General features: G+C 39.5%; 1 protein-coding gene across 23 annotated transcripts in view; it reads left to right on the plus strand.

Annotated features, from left to right (window-relative positions):
• Positions 1–18,418, plus strand: part of ROBO2 (roundabout guidance receptor 2) — a 1,531,972-nt gene that overhangs the window by 1,451,834 nt on the left and 61,720 nt on the right. For 12 of the 23 annotated variants that reach the window (XM_048868655.2, XM_048868731.2, XM_048868803.2 and 9 more), the window contains 2 exons: positions 1,407–1,578; positions 10,031–10,213. In XM_048868655.2, the coding sequence (XP_048724612.2) occupies positions 1,407–1,578; positions 10,031–10,213 (355 nt within the window). Of the gene's footprint in view, positions 1–1,406; positions 1,579–10,030; positions 10,214–12,426; positions 12,454–18,418 lie in introns of all 23 variants that reach the window. The other 11 variants (XM_048868811.2, XM_048868637.2, XM_048868676.2 and 8 more) reach the window with 1 other exon arrangement.

Consider the following 18,418-nt stretch of genomic DNA (forward strand, 5'->3'; position numbering starts at 1 on the left):
TGACTCCTCCCCACTCCCTCATGCACCTGGCCAGGGACTCTGGCCAGCAAAGAAGCTCTGTTTGAGCCTAGGGGAGCCAGGGATTCTTCCATCCCCCACTCCTTGCTTACAAGGAAGTGTATCAGGTGAGTAACCCCTGGTACTGTGAAGCTAGAGTCAAAAACTGAGCAGTGCCAAGCATAGGAGCAATGGGAATGTTACTCCTGCTTTCTCCTCTGCTGAGCCAAGTAAGGTCTGTGATAATCCAGCCCTTTGTCAGCAACTGCATGTTGTTTTCAACCAGCTTCCTTTGGTACAGTAATTACATACATGCATATATGGGATTTTTTCTTTTATGTATTGCTTCCCTTGAGTGGAATTAGAGTGGTAGTTAATGCATTCTTTAATATTATAGTAATAGTCTCCACAGATCCCTTCAACTAAAAAAGAGTCTCTGAACATTTTAATGCTAAAGTGTCTCAGGAAATGCTCATGAATAAATATAAGAGAGAGAAGCAAAACTGCCTTGAAATAATATACCACTTGCGCCACAAAGTGCTGGTTTGAAATATGGCACATATCAGGATACTTAAGGAACATTTTTTGTATCTGTTGAATTACAGGGTAAAATAAGTCAGACCGCAAAATCTAGATTCCTGAACAATTTCAGTTATGACAGCAACAACGTAGCATAGCATTTTAGAAATTGCACACACCCTTTTTCTACCAGGGTAGAAAGCTGAAAATACTTAAAAGGAGATTCTGTATAGTATTCTTAGGAGTGTTTGAACATGCTTCTTTTTGTAATTGTTGCCCGTTTTCTATTCAATAGAAAAAAATGAGACTGAAAAAATAACTTTAGGAAACCGTAGATTATAGCCATGGTAACTAAACAAGAGCCTGATCCAACAAAGATTTATGCATATGCTTAATGTCATGCCTGGGACAAGTCATACGGAAGTAATTAAAGTCAGTGGGTGAGATTCTAAGAATTGCGACATGGAACTTACCGCCCAGGGACATGGGGAAGGAGGTGATTTTAAGCCATCTTTGGATCCTACTGATCCTGGGCTGCTTGGGGGCTTTCTGAATCCCATCCCCAGCTGCCTATGGACAGTAGTACTATGAAGAATGTCTGCCATGCTATGTGCTCCACCTCCAGCATGCCTGTCTACCCCCAGCACTGTTCCTAGCATTTCCCCTATGTCAGGGCTGAGAGAATGAGAATTTTAGCCATGTGTAAAGTTAAGCACGTGCATAAGTCTTTGCAGAAGCAGGCCTAAATGTTTAAAGGAATTTAGCAGTTGCATTTCAAGATATCAGTATATGTATTTCCAGTGAAGTATATTAATATACCATATTTGTGAACCATTGTTTGCAAGCATGACTATTTTCATATTGTTTTATTTCCCCAATCCCTACCCAAGATCTGGTGCCTAGGTAATGAGACTCGATTTCACATCAACAAAACAGTAGATGCAGCCATTCGCTCTGTAGTGATAGGTGGCCTATACCCTGGTATTCAATATCGAGTGGAAGTGGCAGCAAGCACCAGTGCAGGTGTTGGAGTAAAAAGTGAACCACAACCCATAATAATTGGTAAGTGATTGTCTACTCTATTTTATTTTACCGGTTTAGTATTTCAGAAGAGCTTTCATAAATCACTTCTGAAAGCATAAAAATCCAGTGGAGCAAAAAAACAAGGTGCAATTCAATTTGAGCGATCTAGTTAACTTTAAATGTACCACTGCCTGCCAACACTGCCTCTTCCTCTTCTGTATAGTTCTCACAGCTAATAAGATGAAATAGTTCTTCCTTTCCTGAAACATATTAAAAACATAGATTATCCTGCACAGCTGATTTAATATTTTATTATGAATGTACCACTCCTGCAGGTTGACAGATTTATAGAACTAGCTCTCTTATCCTGTTAAGATGCTTGTAATATTGCCTTATTTGAGCTACTGCTGCACAAGGCAGTGTTTAAAGTTGGTTTTCTGAGCATTTGAAGTTTAGCATTTCTCAGCTATCCCAAGCACATGGGCTTCCTTCTGCCAAAGAACAAGTGGCCTCTAGTCCAGCTAGAGAGGAAAGCTGGTATTATCATCTTTTTCCTTTGAAATTACTGTTTCTTATTAGTGGTTTCCGTGCTCAATTAATTTCATGACCTGAGGGAAACCTAGAATCTTATCCTTCTAAGATTCTTCTATAACATAAATTGGGGGTGGGGCAGGAAATTGAACAGAACTGAATTGAGCATTTTTGTTGTGGAGCTGCATTAAAGTTCTTCGAGTATAGGAAGTTGTTTATTAATTTGATCTATTTGAACTACGGCTTTAGGCCAACTGTTAGTGTTGCTTTAAAAATGTGTTCTTTCTAAAAGAGTACTGGGATAAGGTTTTGTAATCTGCTCTTCTATTTCTTATACTGTGCCTTTAGGACTCTTGGCAGAGACTAGTGAACAAAATGGAAAACGTAACTAAAGCAATGTCTCAGACTCAGAATGTTCATTTGAGTTGGGGTGAAATTCACCCTTCAGAGAAAAGCCAGCACAAGACCTAGCTCCCACTTAAGTCCTGCGTAAGCTTCATTTTAAGTGGTTAATGACATTCACATTACAAATGTATCCTCTCAAAAGTAGGGCAATGCAGAAGTTTAGATTTAGGGTTTTTTTTCTTTTTGGAGGGGAAGTCTGAAAAGGGAGATTAAGACAGATCTATCTTTAGGACGAGTCTGTTCATTGAAGCTTCACTGAATTATGTATGACAGAAAAGTGAAAGAGTCTTGCAAGACTGAAAATAATGAACTCAGCTCTTACAAAAACCTTGGAAAGGGTACTAGATATGAATTTGGGGTCTCTCTTTAAATGATCTCTACCGAGAGAGACTGACCTTTCACTTTTAGTTCATTACTTTTGAAAACCTGGTTTTTGTGTGAAGTATCTCTGGACGTACTGCTTTAAGAGTTCAATCCTGTAAAGTGCTGAACACAAATAGTGCTAATCCAGCATAGCATTTAAGCACATGTTTTACTTGAAACATGTGAGTAGTTCCATTACTCATTTGCTTCAAGTTAAATGTGTGCGAAAGTGCTTTGCTGGACCGAGGCTAGAGTGCTCAGCACCTTGCAGAACTGAGCCATCAGTCCTTCCCTGATTCTTACAAAACTGATTAATATACCCCAGAGCTGGACATGGAAAGATATGTTTCCGAGTTTGTGGTATGAAGGTGGAAGAGACATGAGAATGTAAGTACATCATAAATCGGAAAAAGCCAGTTGGAACTTAGAGACTTTTCATTTATTCATTGTTATACTCATGATGTCATTTCTTTCTTTTTTTAATGATCCCAGAATATCTGCCTCAACAATCTTGTCTGGTATCACTTTCTGCATATTTAATACCGTTTAGACGAAAAGTGACTAATACATTCTTTTCTGTTTTGATTTTGGTTCCCTTTTTCACTTACATTTTCCCTTTTGTATTCACAAAGCAAGATACAGTTACTTGCAGTCACATTGTCTGCATCTCACTTTTCTTTAAATCCCATCTGTTTATAGACTATCTTGATGAAATTACAGATTTGGTTGATAATAGGTAATAGTGTTGATGTAATATAGTTAGATTTCCCTAAGAGATGGCATGGTACCACATGATATTTTGATTGAGAAACTAGAATAATGCAAAATCAATATAGCACACATTACAAAAACTAAAAATTAAAAACTGGCTAACTGACAGGTCTCAAAATGTAATTGTAAACGGGGAATCATTATAGGGTGCAATCCTCAAATACTTATGTAAGTAACTTTAGTTATGTAAATAGACTTTCCGGGGGACTTGATAACAGTTGTCAAATATATGAAGGGATGTTATAAAGAGGATGGTGGTCAATTATTCTCTATATCCACTGAAGGTAGGACAAAAAAGGAATCAGCTTAATCTGCAGCAAATGTGATTTAGGCTAAATATTAGAAAAGACCTTTCTAAATATAAGGATAGCTAAGTACTGGAATAGGCTTCCAAGGGTAGTTGTGGAATCACCATCATTAGAAGTTTTTAAGAACCAGTTAGACGAACACCTGTCAGGGATGGTCTACTTAGTCCTGCCTCAGTGCAGAGACTAGATGACCTCTTGAGGTCCCTTCCAGCCCTGCATTTTGGTGATTCTATAATTTATGCCCCTGGGATTACTCAAGTGAATAAAGTTACTCACATACGTGTGTTTGCAGGATAAATTTTGATTACATGGGGAAGGGACCATAATGTGATTTTTTAAAAATTATCTGCACAGCTATAGTGCAGTATAAACAATACCACAGTGATATGTTACCTTGCCATTCTAATGACATATCCAGATATCTATAATACATTTTTCTTCCCTAATTACATTAAAATACTTTCTTACTGTGCTTTGTAATTACTATCTTGAAACTATACTTTGATTGCTTGGTCTAATACAAAGAAACAGTTACGAATTGTGTTCTTTCCATGAACTGCACTTGTCTTTAAGCCTTGCAAAGCTTCTGTAAAGAAATATATGTCCAACTTGTTATTTATAGGAAAAAAACTAAAGTTTTGCTCACCAGTGTTGAGGATGCTGGAGAAGAAAATGTAGTTGGATTATAAGAAGAAATAAATTTTAAAATAATATTGATTAATAATATAGCTATTATTTCAGTAATCAGTTGGCATGTTCATACTTACATTTTATAGTTGGTGTAATAATATGAGGAACAGCTGCAAACTTTCACAGTAATAGGTACAATCAGATCTGATGTATCTAATTAATTTTTGGTCCAACAAATTAGTTTTGTTCTTCATTACTCTCCAATGGGAGGAAGACATATTTAATTATATTTTTGTCTGCAAGAACAATGGAGCGTTACAGGTCACACACATCCCTCATATGTGTTCTAATTAGTAGAACTGACAGCATTGTTATAGAAACACCTGCAGTATATGAAATAGTACACTGATACCTTGGATGACATATATATTACTTCTGATTAAATATCATATAAATAAAAACAAAATGAATGTAATTTGTTCCCCAAACTCCTTACAACTAGATTAATTTTGTTTTACGTCAACAGGAAACATGCATCTGTGTTTGTTTACTTTTCAGCTCCTGAAATCACAAAGCATATGTTATTTTGACATTAAAATGAATTATTACTTTTGCTCATGTAATTGCTGAGCACTGAAGGGTAGAACAAACATCCAGGCTGCTAACTTAGAAGGTAGATTGACCTAATTTGGAGACAGATTGCATCTTCCTCCAGAAGAGGGTCTGGGAGGGGATAAAGTCATCTGAAAGCTCCTCTGAGGTTCTCCTTGTGGAATTTCTTGTGCATCCGCTACTCATGGAGGACCTGTTTCTGACCTCATTGTGAAGGCAGAATGTCCAGCCCAGGGCTTAAGGTTTCTATAGGGAAACAAGATTCCTTTCTGTAACCTTTCTACCAGGTGGTGCCGGTAGCAACAAGGGCTATGTTCATATTTAAGGGTTCCTCTTAACATTACAAAACACAACTAGCTCAAGCCCCCACCTAGAAATCTGGGAAAACTAATCATCATGCCTGGGTGCCTCTCCAAGGCCATACTTCTCCACTCGCATGCACACTGTCTGTGTATAACAAAAGACAATGTATATTAAAAGGAGAGGGAACACAGCAGTAATTTGGGAAAACACCTCAGTGATGATTCAAAAGCAGGCAAGCCATAAGTAAAATACTTTCCCCACAGTGTTGTCGGTGGTAGTCCTTTGTGGTGTGAAAAGTCCAATGGATGAATGTCCCTTTAACACATCACTCTCCTTTCCCTTCGCTGCACTCCCACTCATGATTTGTTGTCTGAGCTTATCGGAGTCCACCTCCTTCCCGGAGAGGTGGGGAAAGGTTGGGTTTGAGCGATGCCTCTGACTACCCACCACTATCACAACCACAGCTCCTGCCTCCCCCGGCTCCTTTAGCTGCGTTCTGATGTTCCAGCACTAGCCCAGTCCTCCCTCTAGTGATTTCACCAGGTTGCGGAGAACCTCACTGCTGCTGCCTCTTCTGTGTTGTCTTTCACTGCAGCACTGTCCGCTCACCAGGTCGAAGGCTCAGCCATTTAGACCAGATTATTAATGATTTTAGCTGTAGTAATCACTGTTAAGATCAAAGACTCTGCATGGACAGAAAATCATCTCTTTCTTTAAACACTGGAGGAGAAGGGTAAAATGGTATCTAAGAACCTTTTAACAGAGCCTACACTACCAGATAGGAGCACCTGTCCCAACACACTCTGACTTTCACTTGGATTTGGCATCACTATTCCCCTTAGCAAGTGAGGTTATAGTTAAGGGATATTAAATACAGGGGTTTTTTTGCCCTTTAGTTATATAATAAGGATAATATTTTATTATCCCTCCATCCAAGTCTTAATTTTAACCCAAAACAGCCAAAATTGATCTACTTTGGCAGAGTAGGTATTCTTGCTAGTCACCTAGACAGAGTGGATATAACTATAAAAATATGGTCTGCTCCTGAGGTCTTTCCCCCCCATCAGTAGATGGTAGGGAAGAGCTCATTCAGTGCAGTGCCTTACCTTTCTTTGGATTCATGGACAACTATTCAAGAAGCTAGCATGTCCAAAGTGTTCCCCTGGCCTTCCGTTTTCATGGCTTCTTCAGGAGTAGCGCTTCCATTGCCTCACCATCTTGCTTCCTCTACAAGCATCCAAAGGGGTGGAAGAGGCTGCCTTCAGCAGGAATTAAGAGAAAGTTAATGGTGCTTGGAACAACATTAGCTCCCATGCAGATTTCTACGAGAAAATGTACTGTGTCCTCAAAAGCACATGTGCCAGAGTACATCTGCTCCCTAGTTCCACCCCACCACATCCTCTTCCGGCCCTTTGAGCCCCAACCCGGGGGTCCACAAGGAGAGAGGCTCCATGGAAGGGGAAAACACACTGATTTCATTCCTTTCTGGCCCTGGGAGTCTCCGCTTTATGGTGAGGGGTTCCAAGGGCACCAAAGAAGAGGAAAACATCTGATGGAGCCACTGCTCCCTCTCATCTTTTCCTTACCCACTGGTTTCCACTGAGTGTTTGGCCTTCCTACCATATAATGGGTGGGAAACACTGGGGCTTTGATAATTGGCCGGATAAAATTTAAAATTTACGGTGGACGAGAAGCTGGATATGAGTCAACAGTGTGCCCCTGTTGCCAAGAAGGCCAATGGCATTTTGGGCTGTATAAGTAGGGGCATTGCCAGCAGATCGAGGGACGTGATCGTTCCCCTCTATTAGACATTGGTGAGGCCTCATCTGGAGTACTGTGTCCAGTTTTGGGCCCTACACTACAAGAAGGATGTGGAAAAATTGGAAAGCATCCAGCGGAGGGCAACAAAAATTATTAGGGGACTGGAACACATGACTTATGAGGAGAGGGTGAGGGAACTGGGATTGTTTAGTCTGCAGAAGAGAAGAATGAGGGGGGATTTGATAGCTGCTTTCAACTACCTGAAAGGGGGTTCCAAAGAGGATGGACATAGACTGTTCTCAGTGGTAGCAGATGACAGAACGAGGAGTAATGGTCTCAAGTTGCAGTGGGGGAGGTTTATGTTGGATATTAGGAAAAACTTTTTCACTAAGAGGGTGGTGAAACACTGGAATGCGTTACCTAGGGAGGTGGTGAAATCTCCTTCCTTAGATATTTTTAAGGTCAGGCTTGACAAAGCCCTGGCTGGGATGATTTAGTTGGGGATTGGTTCTGCTTTGAGCAGGGGGTTGGACTAGCTGACCTACTGAGGTCCCTTCCAACCCTGATATTCTATGATTCTATGAAAAGTTTTGGAAAGCACTGTGGCAGGTTTTGTAGCCTGTGGTTTAATTTTCAGGCACGATGCAATGCAGTGCTTTGACATTTCCAAATGTATATAAGGGAGCCTGCATGCTGCCTTCTCCCAAACAAGCCGCCATAATCAGTCAAGGTCTTTTCTCCCTTGACTCTACTCTCCAGTGTTTCCTAAAATTCCGTTTTTTCTTTATAGTACAATTCTCAGTGATTTTTCAACAGAACTACTAAAACCAAGCCAACATCCAGCATAACATTTGAACTATTTGTTCACAAAGGCAGACAGTCAGAATTACAAAGGATTGATATGAATAATCAGATAGGGAAAAAGCATAATAAAATCACATGGATTATTAACAGCAGTTCCAGCAACATAATACACTACATCACATTTATTAATAAGTAACTTCAGCCACCTCTGAATGCAGTATAAGGTCTAAACCGAGCTTGTCACTAAGGCAATGCTGCAATTGACATCAATGACTGAGTAAGGGGTGCAGGCTCTGACAGATAGGGTATGGTTAGACAAGTAGAGCATAATGTTCTCTGGACTTGAGTCTCATTTATATTAAGGCCCCATTACACTGATTTGGTAATGAAAGGGAGCATTAAAAGGGATATTACATTTACATCCACTGCAAGGCTGCTGGAGTTGTGTAAAGGAGCATTAGTGGGAATAAGATTCAGGTCCTTAAAGTCTTTTCTTTCTTGCATCTACTTTAGCAAATGACCTTGTTTGTTTACTTTAGACTACAGCCAGTAGGCTGACTCAGCAGCAGTTGTGTTCCAAGAAGTGAACAGTGAATTTAACCATTGCTGAATTATAGAAGAGGAATATATAAATGTTCACAGCAAGGCATAATGCTACAATATTTATAACAATTTGCCTGAAATAACCACTTTATTGCTACAGATACTCTACTTCCTACATTTGTGATAGGTCCTTATTTGCTAGCTCCCATAATTTGCTAGTTCCTGTAATTGAGAGTCCAAATATTTGCTTTTTATAATACGGCATATGCAGCACTGAATCTTCTCCTCTACATCTTAAAAACACTGTAAGTAGTTTCACAAATGAGGGCAAGATATGGCTATGCTCTGAACATTAAGGTTGTATAATTTTGGCATCATTTAAAAAAACCCACACTGAGTAAGATGTTTTATACCAAACATATACAAGGTTACTATTCATTTTTTTTGAGGAAAATGTTATCTGATTTTCATATTTCTATAACTGCTGAATTTTTGAGATTGTGGCTCAGATTGGAGAGGTGCGATATTTCTGAAGCACGTTTCTAATAACTGAGCAATCACAGTGTTTGTCAGTTCTGGAGCTCCACACTTTGGCATTTGTGTGACATCCATCCACAGATAACAGTTTAGATTAGGGCAGTGGTTCCCAAACTCGTTCTGCCACTGGTGCAGGGAAAGCCCCTGCCGGACCGGGCTGGGCCAGTTTTTTTACCTGCCACGACCACAGGTTTGGCCGATCGCGGCTCCCAGTGTCCGCGGTTCGCTGCTCCAGCCAATGGGGGCTGCGGGAAGTGGTGGCCAGTACGTCCCTCGGCCTGCGCCACTTCCAACAGCTCCAATTGACCTGGAGCAGCGAACCGCGACCAATGGGAGCTGCGATAAGCTGAACCTGTGGACGCGGCAGGTAAACAAACTGGCCCAGCAGGGGCTTTCCCTGTACAAGTGGTGGAACAAGTTTGGAAACCACTGGATTAGGGATTTGTTATCAAGCCAGCTACTGAGCTACCAGTTCAGTTTTAAAATCAGGAGAAAGAAAATGGCACATATGCAGGAAGTCAATAAATTCCAAATCATTAGATACAATCAAGAGAGCATAAGGTCTGTGTTTCAGTCACTTTGTCTCTTTGTCTCTCTTTGTGGTGTTCTGCTTACACCCATATCAAGACTATTTCACAAAAATTGACTGTGAGCTGCCATCTGTTAGCTTATGGGGACAGTAGTATTTTTTCAACATATGTTTGAATAACTGAAATGGATTGTAGGTTTTCTTGCAGGAAACATTGCCTTCAAATCTATATTTGAACATCCTATAAATCCACACCTAACTACCTGTACCCCACCATGGAAAATTATTTTGAAGCACAGTACTGTTGTGGTTTTTTTTCCATTTCAGGTCTCTGGTTCTTGGTTGAATTACAGAGTACATTATAAACATGTAATATTGACTTTCCTTTTTTCAGGGGGTCATAATGAAGTTGTCATCACTGAAAATAACAACAGCATAACTGAGCAAATCACTGATGTTGTCAAGCAGCCTGCCTTTATAGCTGGCATTGGTGGGGCGTGCTGGGTAATTCTGATGGGTTTCAGCATCTGGCTGTATTGGCGAAGAAAGAAGAGGAAGGGGCTGAGCAATTATGCTGGTAAGAACAGTAACTATTTACTACAAACTTGTCAGGTTCTATCACAAACAGGACAGAACTAATTTTAAAGAACCCAACCCTAACAATGGTGGTATTACAAATAAAGGTGGAATGGATGAATGTTGTATGCCTGTTTAATGTGTTCTGTAAAAGTGCCAGTGTATGAGAAGCTTTAAATGCATTGCTCTGGACCACATTTCATCATTACTGTAAGACAGTCTTTTACATCTCCAGCACATCTAGCATAACAAAAGTACAGAAAGGGTTAACTGTACCTCTCACCCAACCCTTGTTGCAAAAGGCAGTCTTTCAGTGTTCCCAACTCTAATTATGAGCTAGATTGTGAATCAGACTACATAACCACATGACAGTAAGAGGGAGTATGAATCTCCCACCAACTTCACCACTTTACTCCTATGTTTGCCCCAGATTTTGGGTTTAGGCATTAGGGTGACCAGATGTCCTGATTTTATAGGGCCAGTCCCAATATTCAGGGCTTTTTCTTATATAGGTGCCTATTACCCCCCATCACCTGACCCATTTTTCACACTTGCTATCTGGTCACCCTATTAGACACATACAAGTAAGCAGAGCTAATCATCCACTCACTCCTTATCTGGAGCTGGGGACTCAGGAAGGAAGGAGAGGGGAATGGGAGCATTGGCTCCGTCCACCCCAACTCACCGGCGAGAATAGCTGAGCCTGTACTGGGGAAGTAATAATTTAGTGCTAGTATAGGCAAGCAATAAATTACTAACTTGCAGTAGGTGAGAAGTAGTGTCTCAGACATGTCTATGAAGCGCAATGCCTCCTGGAGCTACCCCAGCACTGTGGAGCAGCTCTCACACACACATTTTGCTCAAGGCTCTGCCTTCAGTCACAATCTAGCCTAGGAGAATTACATTTGGAAGGGAAAAATAAAAATAAAAATTCTCTTATTCTCCCTGTCAGATCTCTTTATTCTGTTTTGTCAGGACTGGTAACACTCCTATAGCTGATATATCTCAAGTTTCCTGTGGGTTGTGGCGAAATCAGATAGTTATAATAAAATTGCATACGAATCTATTCAAAAAACCCCCAAGAAAAAAAAAACCTCCAACTTTTGGCCAATTTTACATGAAAAATAACTCTTAAAATATTGAGATATTTTTTCCAGTTAGTTTTCTTGCCCAATATACTAATTAATTTTAGCACATTATTGGTTTCACGGAGGAAAACACCTTTCATGACTTGGCCCAGGTAAAGCATTGATGGCAATTCACGCATGTTTACTGCTGGCAGTATTAGCATGCCAAGCTAAACTCACTCCAAAATCTTGTTGATTTCTTATTAATTCTATAGAGTGAGCCTGAGTGACCACAGTGGTGAAGTTACATTATTAGTAGGCTGTGGTGTTTGCACATGGTGTTTTCTTTCTTCCCTTGTAATTAATAATGTGTATATACATGATGACAGTTTCTACTCTGAGAGGTTTTGTTAATTCATGCAGATAGATATATCTATATCTATTTATCTGTTTGTCTAATGAGGATAATTAACAGTAGGAGATAGTTACATTATTTTATTACTTTCTTACATTAAACTGATAACACATCAGGATTTTAGCAGTCTCATTTCCTTATGGAGGTGTCATACCTTTTCATGTACTTCAAATGCACTAACTAAATACATACTAAGCCTAATTTTTCCAGAAGAGGAATTATTGGCTTATGTCTATGTGAGTTGGCATGGCACATTTTTGTGAGCAGTCTTCTATACTTTAAAAATGCAACTTAAATTGACTACCACAGGCTGTTGTCTAATGTAGCTCATTCTTTTTCATGACATTTGCAGCACCTAGACGTTATGTGAACATTGCATCATGACACAGGATGGCCATTATCAGAATTGTGAAATGCTGTATGCTCTTAACAATGAAAGCTCGTACGACATCATGTTTCAGAACTCATCCTAATATTTATGATAAGGAGGATAGCATGCCCACCTCAGAACTAACTTCCATCAAATGTAATTGTCAAAATTCGCTATTTACCTTTCTTCAACCTTTATTTCTCACTGGCTGCTGGCTGACTAGGGCTTAAAGCTCAATTGTTATAACCTGCATATGATTTTAAACCATAGATGAGTGAATTCCAAAGGAACCTTGTGCCCTGCAATTAGTGCTTGTTATCAGAGTCTGTAACTCACGATGTGTTTGCTTTCTTGTTTTGCAGTTCAGTCCTTCACCTTCACCCCTGCAGGTACTGTCCATTAGTCTGTCTCTTACCTCACCAACATGTCATTGCAATCATTAGCATAAGTGTTTATAATCATAGCAGGTACACAGAATTAAAATCAAGTGCAAGGAGAAACACTCCAATTCCCCATCTGTTATAATAATGTGGTATTGACTCTGCTAGTGATTTCAGAAGAAGGCTACAATCTACCACAATTAACTTCTCTTTCATTATAATTCCGCATACTTCTTACTCATCCAACCCTTCTAAATTATGCAATTTTGAAAGGTAATTTTCAGGGCAATGCTTAAACTAACATAACTACGATAGTCAGGCCTTAGTCACAAAGGGCCAAATTTTGCTCTTGAGGATTCGTGTATTTAACTTGCAAATTTCTGAAGGCCTCTGCACCTGGTCAGAGAAGAAGAACTCATCTCAGATTCCGCTCTTCACTTTACATGAATCTACCTCTGCATGGGGTTTTCAGATCTGCACTTACGTCAAACCAAGCCAGTGATTAACCCGTACACACACACTGATACACTAGGTAGGTCTTTAAGGCATTTTAAAGCTTTTTATTCATTGAAGCATTTGCCTTTGTTCTGCCTGTCCAATCCACAACCAGCTTCATGTTATCATTTTTTTACAAGGCATAACATACGGTAGGCCATTATCATGAGTGTGATTAAAGTTATGTGAAGAATAAATGAACTGTGGCTGAAACAGCAGGTTGCAAACAGCTTTGCCAACATATGTATGGACAAGACATACAGTGTATCCAGTTAATTGTAATAATTAATACGAATAATTGACCTCAATTCTCATATCTAAGCATGAGTGTCACAATCTCAAAAATTCTTACATTATCTCCATGCACTGCAGTGTACCTGGCCAATGTATTTCAGTATTTTCCAGTATACGTGTGCCACATTTTGTGGCATGTAGTACACCTCCCAGTCATACCTGCCACATGCCAAGAGTTTTGACAAGGGACATTTTTTCAAATAAGTTGGGGGCTTGTGGGCCACTGGACTCCCAGCTACTAGTAGGCTGTGCATGCCTCTTGGTGAATTTTAGGTTATTTTCTCCTCAGAAAGTTGCAATAAAAAGTGGAGGAGAGCAACCTAAAACTCACCAAAATGTACCCAGAATCCTCCAGCAGCCCCCAGACTCCTGGCTTACTTGAAAACAGACCCTTTAAAATGGTGCTTCTGCTTATCCTGCCGTAATTCCTCCTCCTTTTCCTCTGTGCTAATGGGCCCCCTCTTTCTCCTTTCCTCACATTATGCTCATTCTCTACACTCCCTGTACAGTTAGCTCCTCTCCCTGCTGCTCATTGGAACCTTCCACTGTTCCCTTCTTGCTGCTTCTCTCCAGTTTTGTCTACAGCCTGAAATGCTTTTCTCATTTCATTGGGAGGCACAATGTGAATGCTTTAAACCCTAATCACGTACTACTGTATATCAGTATCTTAACTCGTGTGTGTTCTGAACACATTGGGCTAGATGCTGATCTCCCTCATGATGAGTAAATCCAGAGTTACTGCAATGAAGTCCATTTACACTGGAGGAACAAAGGAACAAAATCTGACCCATGGTCTTCAGAAACTGTCACAATTAGCACAAAAATGCATTTGGAGATTAACAAAATCTACTGATTTATGTCTAGGCTCAGAGTTCCCCAAGAAGAGTCTCAAATCCACATGAAATTCCTGACCGTATGAACTTGGAGTTGGTTACATGATCTACAGTCACAAAATGTTTAAATTTTCACTGAGCCAGACACCTCCCTGTTTGTACAGATCTGAGAAGACTCAAGGCTATAGGTTGTTCCATAGTCAGTTGTAACCCATGTATGCTAAAATAGATTTCAGGCCTACATTTTTAGACAGGCATAGGACCAAATTCACCTTATCAGAGGTGAATTTCAGTGAAGTTACATTGGAGGTGAATTAATCCGAATATATTTGTTTGTGAACGAAGCACATTTTGCCAAACATCTGCTTCCTTCATGAATACATAAACATGAATATCTGAATATGTAAAAGAACTGGTCAAACTGTTCATTATGTGTATTTGTGATAAATTTAGATTTTTGCTTTGCTTCATAAACTGAACTGGTTGGAAAGTTTTGAAAAAACAAACAAAAGAAGGAAGAACATTTTTTCAGTTTATTTTGTGTGAAGATCTTTTTTTGCTTTCCAAGTCTATTTGCAAATTATTCACAAACTGACCATGATTTTTTAAAATGGTATGTATTCATTATTTGAAAATATTTGCTAAATATTTGGACTGATAAATTTCTGACTATCGGTCGTTTGTGAATTGTTCACTTTGACTGTTTGCTATTTACGTTGTGTGATTGGCCACCATAAAGGTATTGTTTCTGCTGCATGACTGAATCACTGAAATATTTTAATCAGAAGAATAGTAAATAGCAAATGAAATGCTGCTGGTACATAGTTGGCCTGGGGAAGATTAATCTGTTGAGCTAAAACTTAGGTAACTTTCTGGATTGGTGAACATTTTCACATATTCACAAATAATGAATAATATGACCTCAGACATGGTTTTTGTTTACTTACAATGGAACAGCTGTAATATGTATGTAGCCTTCTGGTTCACAGGTCACAGCTTGTAACATCCCCGGCATGATTTGTCAGCGGGGATTGAACCTGAGACTTAAACGCTAAAGGCATGTGCGTCTACCATCTGAATGAAATAAGTGACTCCACTAGCTGGGAAGCAGTAGTGACAAAACCGGAACCAGTGGGTTAAATATATATTCTTGGAAGATGGCAGTGTGTTAGCAAAGCAAAAGCTGGACACTGAGGTCTGTCAGCACCACAAATGCATGATTTATTCCTTATTTAGCAACTGGTAGTGCAGATTGTAGAGGACAATTTGGCCTGACATTTCTGTGCACCTTTGACACCCTGTAGAAGAGCAAAATTGCTGCTATGCACATTGAAACTGAGTTATACACTAATTTCCTGTTTTTCATGTTCACCCTCTACTCACATTCCCCAGATACAAACATGCACCACAGGTTTGGACATGACACGAAGGGGAGCTGGCACAAAACAGATATCCCTTCTAGTACAGTATGCAAGTTCTTTCACTCCCGTCCATTACAATTCTGGAACTGAATTCATTCATTTAGCAGGGAAAGTTACAAATGTGTCATCACATTTCTACACAGATTTCTGTACAGTAAATGCACATACTCCTGTGGAAACAAGAGAGACTCGCTTATGCTCAGATAAATTTGTTAGTCTCTAAGGTGCCACAAGTACTCCTTTTCTTTTTGTGGATACAGACTAACATGGCTGCTACTCTGGAACCTCTCAATATATCCGTGTATCTTTTTTGTGTTCTCCAACTCATTGGTGTGCCAAGAACCACTCACTTGAATATTCAAGGTGTTTTCAAGAATGCACAGGCCATCAGCCATGCAAGGAAAGTAAATGTGTATGTTCAGTTATAAGTAGGTAAGCTTATTTAGTGACTAGTGCCCTAAGGGATTAAAGATTTTGTGAAACTTAATAAATATAAACAAATTAAAACCAGGAAATTATGGCGTTCTAAATGTTTCTTGCATAATTCGTAAAATTGTTAGAGGAGTATAAATTATTTGACAGAATCATCCAAAGGCAGGCAGAAGAGTTGATGGAATTTTTATACACTGATTGTCTGCTCTGAGTTAATGCTTATTAAAAGAGGATTAATCTACATTCATATTTGGGGAACAGCTTATCAGGAAAAGGAATGAGACTAGGCTGGCAACATGAAAGTTTTCATTTATGGCAGGAAAATGTGGCCTATTCGAGATAGGCACATAGAAAGCTTTCTGAAGCTTCTTGCCTCAAAATGTCAACTTACCATATATTCGTATTTTTCCAGTTCTAGCAGGCATGAAGATTAGGTTTAACCTTGTCAGATAATATTAATAAATAGCATCGGTACTTCTTTATATGTTTAAAAAACCACACAAAGGCTCTTTTAACATATACTCTTCTTCATACAAATATATACTGTATAATTTCTTTACATTGTATGCAGTTTAAATGCACTTCTGCATTTTTGCAGCTCTTGCAATATAGTCTGGCTAGAATCCCTTAGAAATCACTATTCTTTCCCCCTCCTCCCCCATCTTCTTTTGAAAGCCAATCTCCTCCCGGCACCTAATGCAGGACTAAGGACCATTCTAAGAACATATATCAGATACAGATAATGCTGAAAGACCTTTCATGCTTTCTCAGTGATAAAAGACAAGAGAAGATGGGTTGGGTTAGTGATAGAGAGACCCTCCTCTTCCTCCTCCTCCATTGCCCCTTGAGACTGTTCAGCATCGATTTGAAATGGAAACAGCCTGAATAAAGCCAGCTTGTCTGGGCATTTTATTTTACATTGACATCTACAAGACTGCATTGCATTAAATATGCTCCTTTTCAGCATTTAGACCTGTTTTGTAATTTCAGAAATCAAACTGCAGGCAAAATTGCTGACAAAACATATGACAGGAGTGATAAACAAAGTGCTTATTTTGGCAGCTTGACCATATCTTTTGTGCCTTTAGCTGCCTTTTTCTTCTTATTATTGACTCTAAGAGAAATGGATGTGCTCCTGCAAATCTGAGGTAGCCCTTTTTCCGAGGGGATCAGAAATACAAAATGATTTTGTGATCTGCCAGTAACGTCCTCTGCTTTCAAAAAAAGATCTACAGCCTTGGATTGGAGAGTTTATTTGATCGGAAGGAGCCTGTTGAACAAGAACAGTGACTGTGGTATTTTCTTGTTCCACATTATGGGAAGGTTGTAGCCATTCCTGCATCAGTGTGCAAGGTGGAAGCAAGCATAAGGAGCCTCCTCTTTCCAAGCCACATGCACCTACACATGCCCAGCCACTACCTGACCCATAAAAAACCAATAACACTGCCATAGTTGTTTCTCTCTGATGGGTCTCTCTCTTTCAGCCAATACCTAGCTGTATCTCTCCCCTAAAGCACAAGGCTTTTATTGGATGGTTAGAAAGTGACGTTTTGCACAAGGACAAGGTAGGGTTACCACTAGATGCTAGTGACCCCAAAGGTGGGGCAGAGTGGTGGTATCCACCCGTCTTCTGTGCCAGCAGACTACTTTGCAGGCCTGCGGAGATCAACTACAGCTTAATACAAAGAGTGTAGGAGGCATGTCTTCTCATGATGCGCTCCCCAGCATGCTCAGAAGTATCTTGCATACTCCACGGCTCTGCAAGTAGAACGCCTCTGGGGACAGTTGTTGATATGTTCTCCCTCTGTATTCCCCCCTCTAGCTGTGCTAGAGAGTCCTACAGATATAAATATGTAGGTGACCAAAAATATTATTTTTCCCCATTTGTCATATTTCTCTCTCACACACACAGAGAGTGACAATATTTCTTTTAAAATTAAAATGTTAATATCAGTCTGTAGCCTAAACAAACATATTAATCTCAGGTGTGAAATTAGTTTCTTTGTACACTATGTTATCCTGGAAGCCCCCTATGAAATAGTAAACCAAATTCATAAAGTTCATTATTGAATATATTAGTGGTCTGTTTCTGGGTTTATATCTTTGTTGCTTTGACAGAGATAGAACGTCTGGATGAAATGGAAGATGGGGAAGAAAAAGAACATTGAATTAGTTTCTACTAATACATTTCTTAACAACATGTTTTGAGACATAGCCAGACAGCACCCATTTATTTGCATATTTGCAAATGATATCCACAGCTCTTTAGCATTAGCTTATTCACTTTTAGCAAAGAGTGATACAATCACTTGATAGTCCATTAAAAAGCAACATAACTGGAAAGTAGTGTCAGATCGAGCGCTAATTAGCTGCAATGTTTTTAGGATGTGGTGTTTTTGTAAGCAGGTTTTTATTTAATACTTCCCATGCTTTCGATTTTTTTTTCACTAATTGTTTCAGATTAACTCTTTCAAAATACAGCTATTAAATAGTCTGATG

The sequence above is a fragment of the Caretta caretta genome, chromosome 1 (assembly GCF_965140235.1).
Source record: "Caretta caretta isolate rCarCar2 chromosome 1, rCarCar1.hap1, whole genome shotgun sequence".
NCBI classification, from domain to species: domain Eukaryota; kingdom Metazoa; phylum Chordata; order Testudines; family Cheloniidae; genus Caretta; species Caretta caretta.